At 34.8% G+C, this 14,345-nt stretch overlaps 3 protein-coding genes across 3 annotated transcripts; all 3 read left to right on the top strand.

Annotated features, from left to right (window-relative positions):
• Window positions 1-4,942: 4,942 nt before the first annotated feature.
• Window positions 4,943-5,343, top strand: OCT59_005486 (uncharacterized protein; the record flags this gene model as incomplete). Its single annotated transcript, XM_066138393.1, has 2 exons — window positions 4,943-5,120; window positions 5,195-5,343. 2 exons carry the CDS (start codon window positions 4,943-4,945, stop codon window positions 5,341-5,343), a joined length of 327 nt encoding a protein of 108 aa, XP_065997532.1.
• Window positions 5,344-5,808: 465 nt separating this feature from the next.
• Window positions 5,809-6,234, top strand: OCT59_005485 (uncharacterized protein; the record flags this gene model as incomplete). The annotated part of the gene is made up of 1 exon (XM_066138392.1): window positions 5,809-6,234. One exon carries the CDS (start codon window positions 5,809-5,811, stop codon window positions 6,232-6,234), a length of 426 nt encoding a protein of 141 aa, XP_065997531.1.
• A 118-nt stretch (window positions 6,235-6,352) lies between these two features.
• On the top strand, window positions 6,353-6,577 carry OCT59_005484 (uncharacterized protein; the record flags this gene model as incomplete). The annotated part of the gene is made up of 1 exon (XM_066138391.1): window positions 6,353-6,577. One exon carries the CDS (start codon window positions 6,353-6,355, stop codon window positions 6,575-6,577), a length of 225 nt encoding a protein of 74 aa, XP_065997530.1.
• Window positions 6,578-14,345: the final 7,768 nt, after the last annotated feature.

Below are 14,345 nucleotides of genomic sequence, written 5' to 3'. Positions count from 1 at the left end.
TAATTAAGGGGATCACTTAGGGCATTTTTGATAGAGAATTTTCTAATGATTCGTTTGGAGAGATTGTTTTTGAGAATTTTTTAATTAAAGGGAATGTTTGGAATATTTTTGATAGAGAATTTTCTAAGAATTTATTTGGAAAATAGTTTTTTGAGAATTTTTTAATTAAAAGGATCATTTAGGGCATTTTTTGATTGAGAAATTTCTAAGAGTTCGTTTAGGAAAATTATTTTTTGAATTTTTTAATTAAGGGGATTGTTTAGGGCATTTTTTGATAGAGAATTTTCTAAGGATTCGTTTGGAGAGATTATTTTTGAGAATTTTTTAACTAAAGGGAACATTTGGAACATTTTTGATAGAGAATTTTCTAAGAGTTCATTTGGGAAATGGTTTTTTGAGAATTTTTTAATTAAAAGGATCATTTAGGGCATTTTTTGATATAGAATGTTCTAAGAGTTCGTTTAGGGAAATTATTTTTTGAATTTTTTAATTAAGGGGATTGTTTAGGGCATTTTTTGATAGAGAATTTTCTAAGGATTCATTTGAAAAGATTATTTTTGAGAATTTTTTAATCAAGAGATCGTTTGAAATATTTTTGATAGAGAATTTTCTAAGAGTTCATTTCGGGAGATTATTTTTAAGAATTTTTTAACCAAAGGGATCATTTAGGACATTTTTTGACAGAAAATTTTTAGGAATTCATTTGGTGAAATTATTTTTTAGGATTTTTTTAACTAAAGGGATCATTTGAGACATTTTATTTTTAATAAAGAAATTTCTAAGAATTCATTTAGGAGATTTTTTGAGATTTTTTTAATAAATTTTCTAAGGATTCATTTAGAGAGATTTTTTAAAAAAATTTTTTAACTAGAAGGGTCATTTCAAATATTTTTTTGATGAGAAATTTTCTAAGAGTTCATTTGGAAAGATTTTTTTTTTTGATAATTTTTTAATCGAAGAGGTCGTTTGGATTGAGAAATTTTTGTTTTACAACATAATTTTACCAAATTTAATTATAAATGTATTCAGGCTATAGTATAAAATAACATATGGTAAGTTACGTAATATTGTTATCATGTGATCACATGATTTAAATATTTACATTTCGCATTTTTGTTTATCTTATTAAAACCTTTTCTTCGTTAGTAGGACAAACTTGGGGGGTTGCAGGACGGCGGCTATCACATGCAGGTCTAACCATAATTTAGTATACACCCAGACCACCTAGCCTTGATTTCTGATATGATAACACTATACCTGTTTTTCTATCCCCAGACCACCTAACCTTGATTCCTGATATGTTATTACTTATAGAACCCCCAACCCCCAAGCGTTGTAGATAAGATTAACATCATTTATTCCTAGCATTATTACCACGTAGTGGATCCATTCCAGGGTATCATAATTTTATGCTATATCAGATTGCCTTTATAAGTGCCATCGGTATGAAGGACACGAAGTGTCTGTAATACCGATGGCACGATTTAGCAATCCATTCTGGCATACTATTTTACGATACTCTAAAATGGATTCATTCGACGATTTAAGCCATTCATGCTCTAACCAAAAATTTTTAACAGAAGGCAACTAGACATATTGTAAAGCTTTTCCTGCTATACGAAAAAAATCTGGGACAGCGAAGTCTAACCAAAAATCTAACCCAGGTCTAACCAAAAATGTATAGCAGGAAGGCAACTAGATATGTTTTAAAGCTTTTCCTCCTATACGAAAAAATCTGGGACAGCGAAGTCTAACCAAAAATCTGACCCAGGTCTAACCAAAAAATGTATAGCAGGAAGGTAACTAGATATATTGTAAAGCTTTCCTTGCAATACGAAAAAATCTGGGACAACAGGTCTAACCAAAAGTCTAACCAAAAATCCGTCCGAGGGCCTAACCAAAAAATATACAGCAGGAAGGACAACTAGACATATTGTAAAGCTTTCCCCTGCAATACGAAAAAATCTGGGACAATAAAAGTCAACCAAAATTTAACCCTAATCATAAATTGCTCTGATTCTTTGACGAAGCCTATTTTCATACCGATTTTGATAGTAATAAGATGGGAAACATTTTAGAATTTATTAATTGAAGAAAAAAATTTTTAGGTTATTAGTACGCAACCAGTATGGCAACAAGCAATCGAACTTGTGATAGATGTGGAAAGACTTTTGCAACTCCACAAAAGCTTGCGTAAAATGAAAGTTTTGCAATCGCTAAATAGAAATCCCATTTATGCAAGATTGTACAATTACGCCCAATGGAACCAATTCAGGATCCCACACCTGAGATTGTACAATTAACCGCTTAGGCCACGAATGTTCAACCTCAGGATCCCACAGAAGTTATCCAGCTCATACAGAAAAAACTCCTAACTTAACAATTGATGAACTAGCAAAATGGTTAGCATGGACCTGGTGATTACAATCAATATACTCCACGTGAAGAGTTCCACAAACAGATAATGAATGGTTTGCTTATATGCAAGGAGATTATAGAGGAAGATGGTGTGATATTCAATTTGTAAAAAGAGGTCATGATCCTGCACGTCCACATAAATCTCTAAAACGTAAGACAGTATGGCAAGCTGATCTTAAACCAAATGTTAGAGATATACCATATTTTCCAAGTATAATAGCTGATACCCGCCAGAAAATAACAGAAATTCTTGAGAGGGAACTTGAAGAAAAGGGGGCAAATCAAATCAGCTATCACTATATTGGCTACATATACAGATAATAGTGGAACATATAAGCAAGTTTATCATAGAGGAGTCATGCGTGTACTTCTTTTAAAGAATGATATAGATGATCATTTAACAAAATCAGCAGTAGATATCGCGGATAAAATTGTCAAATTTATGAAAGGAGGGTCTGGTTGGAAAATTGTTAGTATAGATATATTAACTATTGAGACGTATACTTACCGCCGAGCAAAAGGAGGCTCATACATTCTTACACCTAAGGGCACTTGCAAATAAGAAGTGCACTATCAATCCTGATAACAAAGATCTCATAGATCCAGACACAGGCTTGCCTTCTGAAAAATGTTTGCAAGGGGCTTTAGGTGCTTACTTTGCATATAAAGATGGTCATACACAAAAACTTGAGCGAATCTTTCGGGCAGAAAAATTTAAGCCATACTTGGAACAAGTCAATCTCAATGTAATTCCCACACTCCTGTTTGTCCACGCATATTTAGCAAGATTGAGGACCTCAATCCTGAGATCTCCATTAATGTATGGGAATGGGAGGAGAAAACTGGTATTCCAAAACCTGTTATTGCAAGTAAGAATTACAACCGTCAACATATCATTCACCTTATGGCCCTTACAGATATTACAAAATCAGATGAAGGAAAGTATGGTCAGAAGAATCACTTCCTTTGGATTAAGAATCCTGATGCTTTAATATACAAAGATACATCCCACAAGGGAAAGAAGCATCTTTGCAATCGGTGCTTCCAAAGCTTTCCATCGTCTAAATCTTTAACTAATCATCAGGAATGGTGTTTTTGGATTAGGTACTCACAAAGAAGAGCACAGTTACCGGTTAAAGGTAAGAATTTTGATTTTGAGGAGTTTAAGAATTTTAACCGAACAATGTATGCCCCATGTGTAATTATTGCAGACTTTGAGGCTGATAACAGAAAGTGTAATGAAAACTATGGTGGAAATATGCATAAGATTATGGAGCAAAAGGCTAACAGCTTCTGCTATATGGTCCACTGGATTGAAACTGATGAGACATGGGGGCCATTCTTATACCGAGGACCAAATGCAACAGAAGAGTTTGTCAGCAGACTTGATAAAGAATTAAGAAGGATTAATGATGTTTTAGAAGTAAAAGTAGAACGTATTGTAACAGAGGAAGCTAAAAAGGAATTCACTAAAGCAGTTAGTTGTTGGATATGTAATGGGAATTTCAATCAGGGCGTGCAAGACAAAAAAGTTTGGGATCGCTGCCACATCGCAGGTAAGTTTCGTGGGGCTGCTCATAATGCATGCAATCTTAAGCTTCAAATCGAAGCATGGAAGACTCCAATTCCTGTAGTATTTCATAACTTCCGTGGCTATGACTCCCATTTAGTTTGTGAATCTGTTGGACGATCAATTGGAGCACATCAAATCAAAGTTATTGCAGAGACATTCGAACGTTACAAATCCATGAAAGTAGGGCAATTCAAGTACATTGATAGCATGCAGTTCATGGCTTCCAGTCTTGCAAACCTTGCAAAGAATTTAGGGACAGATAAACCCCTTACAAAGCGACACTTCAACAACTTCTCGTCTGAACATATTGACTTAATCACACGTAAGGGGGTTTATCCTTATGAATATATTGATTCACATGATCGTTTCAAGGAGACAGAACTCCCATCTATTCATGACTTTCATAGTACTCTTGGAGGAAAGATCACTCAGGATAATTACAAACATGCACAAAAAGTTTGGAAGGAATTTGGCTGCAAAAACTTGGGCGAGTATCATGACCTTTACCTTAAGACTGATGTTCTTCTCCTAGCAGATGTCTGGACAAAATTTAGACAGACAGCGATGCATCATTATGGACTTGACCCAAGTCATTATGTCTCTGCTCCTGCACTTTCTTGGGATGGCATGCTTAAGATGACTGGAGTTAAAATAGAGCTATTCACCTGACACGACCATGCATGATTTTACTGAAAAGGCTAAACGTGGAGGAATAGCTAGCGGCAGGACACCGTTTCTTAAAAGCCAATAACCCTAAGATGGGTGACTCCTTTAATCCCTCTAAACCTACTACCTGGATTTCCTATGTAGATGCAAACAATCTGTATGGATGGGCTATGAGCCAGTACTTGCCTATTGGTAACTACAGATGGGAAGCATCTCCAGAATATTTCAAACAGAATCTAGATAAGCAGAAGCAGATACTTAATGTAATTCTTAATACAAAACCAGATGCCTGCCCGTGGTTACTTCCTAAATATCAAAGCGCACTTCCCCCTTAAAACTCATGATTATCTACAAGATTTACCTCCTGCAGTTGATAGTATAGCTGTAAAAAAGGATAGGTTAAGCCCATATATAACCAAACTTGTTGATAACTTAGATGGAGGCGATTTCCTGAAACAGAGAAGTTAGTTCCACATCTTAGTAAACATGAAGATTATGTTATACATTACCAAGAGCTCCAGTATTACATTAAGTTAGGCATGGTTGTAGATGAGATTACACAAGTCCTATCATTTGATCAAGATAACTGGTTAGCTCCTTATATTGCAAAAAATACAAATTTACGTCAACAATCCAAGAATTCATTTGAGAAAGACTTCTTTAAACTCATGAATAACTCAGTCTAATGGCAAGACTATGGAGAATGTACGTAAGTATCAGGGATGTCGAAGCTTATGAGAATGATCAATGAAAATGATGAAAAGAAATTCCTTAAGAAAGTTCGCAAGCCCTCCTTCAAGTATGCTCGTCAACTTGGCAACACACTTGTAGGAGCACATATGGGTAAGGCTAGTGTTATTCTCAATAAACCTATCATTATCGGTGCATCTGTCCTTGGTCTCAGTAAACTCTTAATGTACCGCTTCTGGTATGGTTTTGTCAAAGAGAAGTATGGAAACAAAGTACGACTTGGATATATGGATACTGACTCCTTTATCTACCATCTGCCAGCGGAAGATATTTACAAAGATATGGCAGAGCGTCCAGATCTCTTGACCTTAATGATACTAAGACAATCGGGCTTTTCAAGGATGAGACTCCTGGAAATGTAATTACTGAATCCTACCACATCCGTGCAAAATCCTACCACTATGTCCTTGGCAGACAAGTCTACAAAGTCCAAACATAAAGGAGTAAGCAAGAAGGGTATGAGTGATATGGCTAAGGACACATATTTCCCATCTTTAGGTGGAACTTTATTAGATGATACAGTAGAAAAAGATGAAATCTTCGATCCTATGACTCAAGTATATCGGGACTGTCTGTTTGAAAATGGTGTCTTCTATGCCAAGAATGTGGGAATGCGTACAAAAAATCATGTAATATCACTAATCGAGTCAGAGAAGAAGGCATTATCCCCAATCGATACAAAACGCTGGATTTGGTCAGATGGTATATCCTCCTTACTATTCGGACACTGGCGTATTCAAGTATATAAGAAACTTCTTGAGCGTGGTACAAGTCATGAGGCAGCAGAAAAAATAGCTATAGGGACCAGATTACCAGAGAAATATTAGAATGATATAGAATAGTTTAGTGATACTTAGGCATATATTAATAATAAATTATATTTTTTCCCGATAGTTAAAATGGAAGACGATCCAATCTATGATATACATAGTGAAGAATATATCGATGACCTTATACATATCACAATTCAGAGAGGTCTCTTTTAAAGATGTAGAGGATGCAATAAAAAGTATAAAGGCATTAGCTAAAATGGTCATAAGTTCTAAGACTAGTATTGATGCATTTATGAAATGCCCTGTACCAAACATTCCAAATGCCTTTTATGACTTAGTAGAGGCATTTTATTATTCAATACTAAGAGAAAGACAATCATTAGCACATGACATCTAACAGATTTCTGGGAGGTGTCATATGATAAGATATTCTATGGAATTCTTCAGAATTCTTTGGAATTCCAAATTTTTTTTTTTCGTAATAAGAACTAATGTCTTTCAACCAGGTATACACTGAGCTACTAGTTATTTTACCAGCTTCTGTAATACATGAGGCATGGATTCGTCTCACAACAAGGAAGCGTAGTCCACTATCTGTGTCTGATGCCAGTGGAGTAAATTCCATGGTAGAGTTATTTTTGAAACATGAAGTAGAAAGATACCAGAAAAAATTAGCACGTCAGAGACTAACTGTTAAACAGACATATATGCCAAGAAACAGAATGACACAAGACATGATTAGTGAAGAGGTTTCCATACTTCAGAAGCACTTGCTTGAATATAATAAGGTTACTTTTGGCCGATTCATGCAGAACCTTACTAAAAGAACATGAGAAATTGATCAAGACAAATCATCAGATACGACATGAAATTGATACCATGAAGAAGCAAGTACGAGAAATAGAAAAAAAACTTGCTTCCATGTCGTAGTTCCCATTATTCATCAAGAAATAGACGAATGGGTACTGTTGCTTTACTCAAATTTTGTGTGGACTGCGCATGGGATTTTTTTACTGTGCATAGACTTTGCATGGACTTTGCATGGGAAATTTTAACTGCACATGGGCTTTGCATAGGGAACTTTGCATGGACTTTTTTACTGCACATGGATTTTTTCGTAAAAAATGTTGTTTAAGATTAGAAGGATATGGGAATTCCTTCCCACAATGCTGACAGGTACGATCGGCTAGTTTTTTTTTTATAGGCTGGCTGGCTATCTACTGCAAAAACATTACGTTGGTGCCTTATGTACAGAGAGAGGAATTGAGACAACCTGTCCATTTACATTTGCTTTGAACTCACCCTTTACTACAGGTTCCCAACCTGCACGATACTGCCACTGTGTACCAAGTATTAGCAATGATTTGTCCTTACCATTTCGATCCTTCTCGGTAGGTATAACAGAGAATTCGTCTGATATAATGACTGTATTTGTACCTTCACCGATAGTTATGGGAATTTCATTGATAGTGCCAAGAGTTTTGGTTGATCCAGCTACACCATTAAGTGCATGTATATTCTTTCGATCTATTTTGAGACCTAGATGCTTAGCTACATTCTCAGAGATTACTGAAGAGTCAGACCCTGTATCGATCATAGCATAGGGTATGCATACATTTTTGATTTTACAGGAAATAGTCGCTACATCATTGGGATCATCTAACTGGAGAAAGTTGATTTCTGGTGGGTCTTGGCCAGTATAGGTTTTTCTGCCGATAGGCACGTATTGCATGGTTCAGCGTTTTGTCTTCTTTCTGTTCTACTTCAGATGGTACATCTGCAGGAGGAGTTGGTAATAGTGGAGTTGCTGTATTTACAGCATGAGCTAGAGGAGATAAAATGTCTTGCATATTTGCTGAAAGAACATCCCAGAGTTTCTTTCTTTCACTAACTGGATAGTCACTAACAAAATGGTTTAAAAGCGGGTCTTTCAGATTCTCATATGCTTGATTGGTATAAGCATTAATCTGTAGGAGGATTTCTTTAGGACATTGTACTGCTAGTGAAGCATTATAGACTTCAGTGCTGCATGAAAGAAACTTCATCAGTTTTCTTGAGAATAGGTTCTCTTTTAGATTTCCGGAAGTACGGGATTTTTTTCCTTGTTTTTACCCGAAATTCCACGTTTATGAGTTTTTTTTTTACACTAAAGCAATTCTGAGGTTCATCCTCCTCCTCTTCTTCTTCAGTTAACTCTTCCTCAGTTTCTTCATCAGTTTCCTCATCACTTTCAGATTCTTCATAGTCAACTATGTGAGTATTGTTAACTTTCTTAGTACGTCTACTCCAAGTGAACACTTGTTTTTGGAATGACCTGTTCTACCACAGTTTGAGCAATGACGTTTAGGAGAAGATTTGGTTGTCTTTGTCACCTTTTTAACCTGACCAGTTCCGAAGTGATCTTTTCTTAGATGTTGTGTTTGTCCACCTAACTTTCTGGTAAGATCACTCTCAATGAAAGTATGTATTGCTACAGGATTTGTTATATCACCAGTATAGCCAAGACGTACTGCTATATCTGCAAGCTTTTCTAATGCAGTTCTATTCTGTGGTTGTTCTACTATAGTGGTTGGATTTTTTCGCCCTCCACTTTCATACCATTTATTACGTAACTCATTAAAGAAAGCATCAAGATCAGCAGGAGCAGCAATTCTAACTCTCATTTCTAAAACATCAGGCAAATGATTATATAGATAAGGTAAAATTTCAGCATATACTTGTCCTTGTGCTAATGATCGAATCCTTTTTGCATATGTATCTGGTGTATCTATAGGAGAAAATGATTCATTCATGAGTGCTATTATAGCACCTTGATTTGTTCCAACCATCACATCTCTATATTTTCCTTGCAGCCAGTTTAGAAACTCTGGTTCTGTATTAATAGCAGCATTGGCATTATATGGATTATTTGCTGGAACAGGAATAAATCTACCAGACATTTTATTTTTCATAACACTACACCTCATAGCAGCATTAAAAACAGCAACAGCTAGTGGACGAGCCATTTCATTGACAGCTCTAAGCTTTTGATAATAAGAGTCTGGCGGCTCTTGTCCATCATAAAATGGTAACTGTGCAAGACCTGGTGATATAGTATGCATGACATCTTGTATTGTAGCCATGTTTGGAGGATTGTTTTGTAACGCTAATATTTGTTGTTGTAAATTTAAAATATTTTGGGCCTGTGCTTGTACTTGGGTCTGTGAAATCCTATATTGTCTTTGCCAGTTTTGTGCCTGACGTATACAACCTGCATGCCTTCTTCTCCAACGTTCTGTATCAGCATTATAGCGTAACATCAGCCTGTGTGCATTCCTTCTATGCTCAGCTATCTGATTCTGTTGGTTTGCTATCTGATTCTGTTGATTTACCAGCTGATTCTGCTGGTTTGCCAGTTGTGCATCTTTACGTCTATTCAGAAAACGTATACCTAGATTGGCTATTTGTATTCCTGCAATACGTGCTTGATTCTGTTGTGCAACAGTTTCCCAGTGTCTACGAGCATTTGTCTCATATGTAAAATCATCACGTACTCTTATTAAGTCTTGATTAAGAGCATTTGTACGATCTAAAGATTCTCCAAGTAATGTCTGCAATCCTTCTATCTGATTTAGTTGGTCTACACCAATTTCTTGCATTAGAGCAGCTTGACGAATAATTTCATCAAGACTTTGAGTGGTAGTATTAAAGACATCATCTATGTCTTGTGGAATTGGAATCCTATTCCGATCAAAAAATAGTCGAATCTCAGACACACAATCTGCAACTGCCCGTCGGCGGTCTAGTATTCTTAGAATAGGATTGAATAATTCATTATCTTCATCCATTTCTATCTTTCCTTTACATAAAGATAATTCTTGAATGCGTTTTTTGAGTTTATCTACTGTGTCTTCAAGCTGAATAATACGTTCATCCTGGGCAACAAGTGCCTCTTCCTTTAACTCTAAGTGATCTCGATACTTTCCAAGTTCAACTAAAGTGGACTGACACTCTGCCTTTAACTGATCGATCTTATCCTCACGTGAAACAAGATTTTTTTCAAGATAGAAGATATATCGTTCACATGCCTCTATCTCCTTTGTGAGTTTACGGATTTTCTCCTTATTGGAAATATTATTTGTTTCCTCTAATATCAGCTCTTTACGTAAAGCAAAGTTGCTATTTAGCAGATCAAGATATGCCTGTTCAACTCCCATTGATTCCTATTATTCCAATAGATTCTGATGAAGCACGAAATGTAGAGGTGACTTCGACTTTATGCAGAATATTTTACCAACCATCTGGATATCAGAGGACTGCCAAAAAAATTGTATCAGACATCACAAAATGCTGGATATGATTTCACCTTGGATGAAGTGGAGGATTGGCTTGAAAGACGGAAGTGCAGTTAAATCCATGACGCAAATTACGATTTATCCCTCGTGTAAGTTTTAGTTAACATACAAGTTCCCAATGAAGTTCGTCAAGCTGACATTTTGTATATGCCATATGACAAGGTTGGACATGTGACTTATCTTTTCTGTCTCAATATAGTTGATATAGCATCGAGGTATAAAAGAAAGTGTCCCTATAGGTTCGCCAGCCCGTGTTAAAGATCGACAGGGAATCCTAACTTCTCATACTATTGCGCGGGCTTTTGAAAAGGTATATGATGATACAACATGTCCGCTCACTTGGCCAAAATTATTGATTACAGATAGGGGTTCAGAGTTTAAAGGTGAGTGTGAAAAGCTGATGACTTCCCATGGTGTAAAGATTCAGAAGGCCAAGTCTAAGCGTACTGTTGGCATTGTGGAGCGATATAACCGTACCGCTTGGTTGAGAAACTATTTCCCCCTCTCAAGATCATCATTTCTGCTTTAGGTAAAACAAGATGTCGATGTACGGGTAAAAAACTTCTTTTGTGCTGTAGAAAGTATAAATAACTCAGTGACCCAACAACTTGGTATATCTCCTGCTGTAGCTATAAAAAAATCACGAGTGTCTTCCAGATCTTCTTATCCTCGTGATGGACCTGTTGGGATTGAAGAAGAGAAACTACCACCTGATATAAGTGTAAGGTACTTACTTGAACCAAATGATCTGGAAGGTGGAAGACGTCGAGCAGGAGATATGAATTGGTCACCTAAGATTTATCATATCCATATGTCTTTAACACAGAAAAATCAACCAGTTTTGTACTGGCTTATTGATGATGATGGTAAAGAATCAGAGAGATCCTTTGTGAGGGAAGAACTTTTGGTTATACCAGATGATACAGAACTTCCACCACAATGGGTACTTATGAATTAAGATAGTCTTCTACCTCATCATCTGCTTGGGAGTCTGTAAGGAAGTAGTCTTTTGCCAATTCGTAGTATAACCTGTATAGCTTATTAATAGCAGACAAAAGTTTTGGTTCTCTGCTATACCAGGTCTTATAATTTTCCAAGATTTGCTGATATTTTGTCTCATTAGGTAGAATAGATTGTGCTGTTTCAAGAACAAAATTTTCTGGTTCTTCTGCTTGACGCAATTTGATTATCCTTTGTTTGTAACATAACATGAATTTACCATCCTTTGGTTTCTTGTAAAGGATGCCTGCTTTAATTACTGCAATTAGAGCTGACTCAATTTCACGGTATGTTGGCTTAGCTGGTATAGCTTGGGTAGACATTTTTATATCTTGTAAAGTTTTTTTTAATTTAACTTATTTATACTTAATAAAAATGATTGGAGAATATACTTGTGAATATTTACATAATACAGGAAAGCCTTGTGGTCGTCCTTGTGTGAGGCCAGAAGGTTGTCGCATTCATTGGAAGACAAAATCGCGCTTTCCTTGTGCTGTATGTGGTAAACCTACAGGTTCATCTAGTGGTCGATGTCAATCTCATATTGGAAGTTACTATCAAAATCGGTATGAAAATAGGCTTCGTCAAAGAATCAGAGCAATTTATGATTAGGGTTAAATTTTGGTTAGACTTTATTGTCCCAGATTTTTTTCGTATTGCAGGGGGGTGTGCTTTACAATATGTCATTGCCTTCCTGCTGTATATTTTTTGGTTGCTTGACGGATTTTTGGTTAAGACTTTTGGTTAGACCTGTTGTCCCAGATTTTTTCGTATTGCAAGGAAAGCTTTACAATATATCTAGTTACCTTCCTGCTATACATTTTTTAAGGTTAGACGGCCGGTCGGATTTTTTGTTAGTTAGGCTTCGCCTGTCCCAGATTTTTTCGTATAGGAGGAAAAGCTTTAAAACATATCTAGTTGCCTTCCTGCTATACATTTTGGTTAGACCTGGGTTAGATTTTTGGTTAGACTTCGCTGTCCCAGATTTTTTCGTATAGCATAAAAGCTTTACAATATGTCTAGTTGCCTTCCTGTTAAAAATTTTTGGTAAGATATGAATGGCTTAAATCATCGAATGAATCCATTTTAGAGTATCATAAAAATAGTATGCCACAATGGATTGCTAAATCGTGCCATCGGTATTACAGACACTTCGTGTCCTTCATACCGATGGCACTTATAAAGGCAATCTGATATAGCATAAAATTATGATACCCTGGAATGGATCCATGCGTGGTAATAATGCCTAGGAATAAATGATGTTAATCTTATCTACAACGCGTGGGGGTTCTTTTTAGCTATCAAGTAATAACATATCAGGAATCGAGCTTAGGTGTGCTTAGGGGATAAAAACAGGTATAGTGTTATCATATCAGAAATCAAGGCTAGGTGGTCTGGGGGTATACTAAATTATGGTTAGACCTATGTGATAGCCGCTGTCCCAGAACCCCCAAGTTTGTCCTACTTCGTTCTCAATTTTTTTTTACTTAAAAACACAATTTTTTATCTATTTAATATATCCAGAAATACATATTTTTATATTTTTTTTTTATTTGTTATATTTAAAAATACATAAAAAGGTATATATTACTAATATTTCTTTTTTTTATTAATGTTTTTCTACCATTTTTTTTCGTTTTTTTCTTTCCTTTTACTAATACTCCTACTAATATATTTTCTATTATCACAGGTTGAAATGCTAAAAACTAGCAAAAAAAATGGCACGAAAAGCAGTGGCTATTTTTGGCTATTTTTGGCTATTTGCGAATTAACCTATACTATTTGTAAATAGTTTATACAAATTTGCGAATAGTTTATGCAATTTGCGCCATTTTTTTTGCCTGTTTTTAGTCATTTGACGTGTGTATTTTTTTCTACTATATTAACATTTCTACTATTTAATATTTTCTATTAATATTATATTACTACTGATATATGTTTTCTTTTTACTAACATTTTTTATTCTATTAACTTTTTCTTTCTGCTAATGTTTCTACTAATATTTTCTATATTTATATATTTATACTAATATTTTTTATCATTAATGCTTCTTTTAAATAATTAAACAGGTATAAGTAAACAAGTGATTTTATTTTTATGCTACTTTTAGTAGAAGTTATATATTATATATATTTATTCAAGTATTCAAATATAATTAGTATAATTGTTTTTTTTAATTAAAAAGTGTAAATAAATTTAAATTGTAATAAAGTTTTGAATTAAAATTAAAAAAAAATATAAATTATGATTGCATTTTATAATTTTTTTACCTGAATTAAATTATAAATCTACTAGTATTAATACAAAATCATTATCCTATATCTATCCGTCTGATATCTGTATGATATCTGTATGATATCTATATGATATATATCATAATATATCGGGTATCCAATAAGTCTATAATATGTGATTGATATTTAACTACCCGATATGTGTAAGATGTATATGTGATATTTACATGATATATCACCGTTTTTCTACATTTTTACTACACATATCAGGTATCTGATATGTGTAGCATTGTTAAATATCATACATATATATCACATATATTGTACATATATCAGGTACCTGATAGATACCCGATAATAATAATTTTGACCAGTAGTAGTTATCGTCTGTATGGAAAAAAAAATTTGAGTTGATAATTTCAGTTATCATCCATGCCAAATAATCCAACTTAAGTCATTCTTTTACAGTTTGTTTTTTGTTTTTTTTTACAGCTTTTTCTGAAGATAAAAAAATTTATATATCTGAATAATGACAAACTCTTCTTCACTTATTCCTGTTCCCATTCCTATTGTTGAACTTAAAGAGGATACTAATTCT

This window comes from Rhizophagus irregularis, chromosome 13 (assembly GCF_026210795.1).
Source record: "Rhizophagus irregularis chromosome 13, complete sequence".
NCBI classification, from domain to species: Eukaryota; Fungi; Glomeromycota; class Glomeromycetes; order Glomerales; family Glomeraceae; genus Rhizophagus; species Rhizophagus irregularis.
The sequence above is the reverse complement of the archived record's forward strand: the minus strand, read 5'-3'. Positions and strand labels throughout refer to the sequence as shown.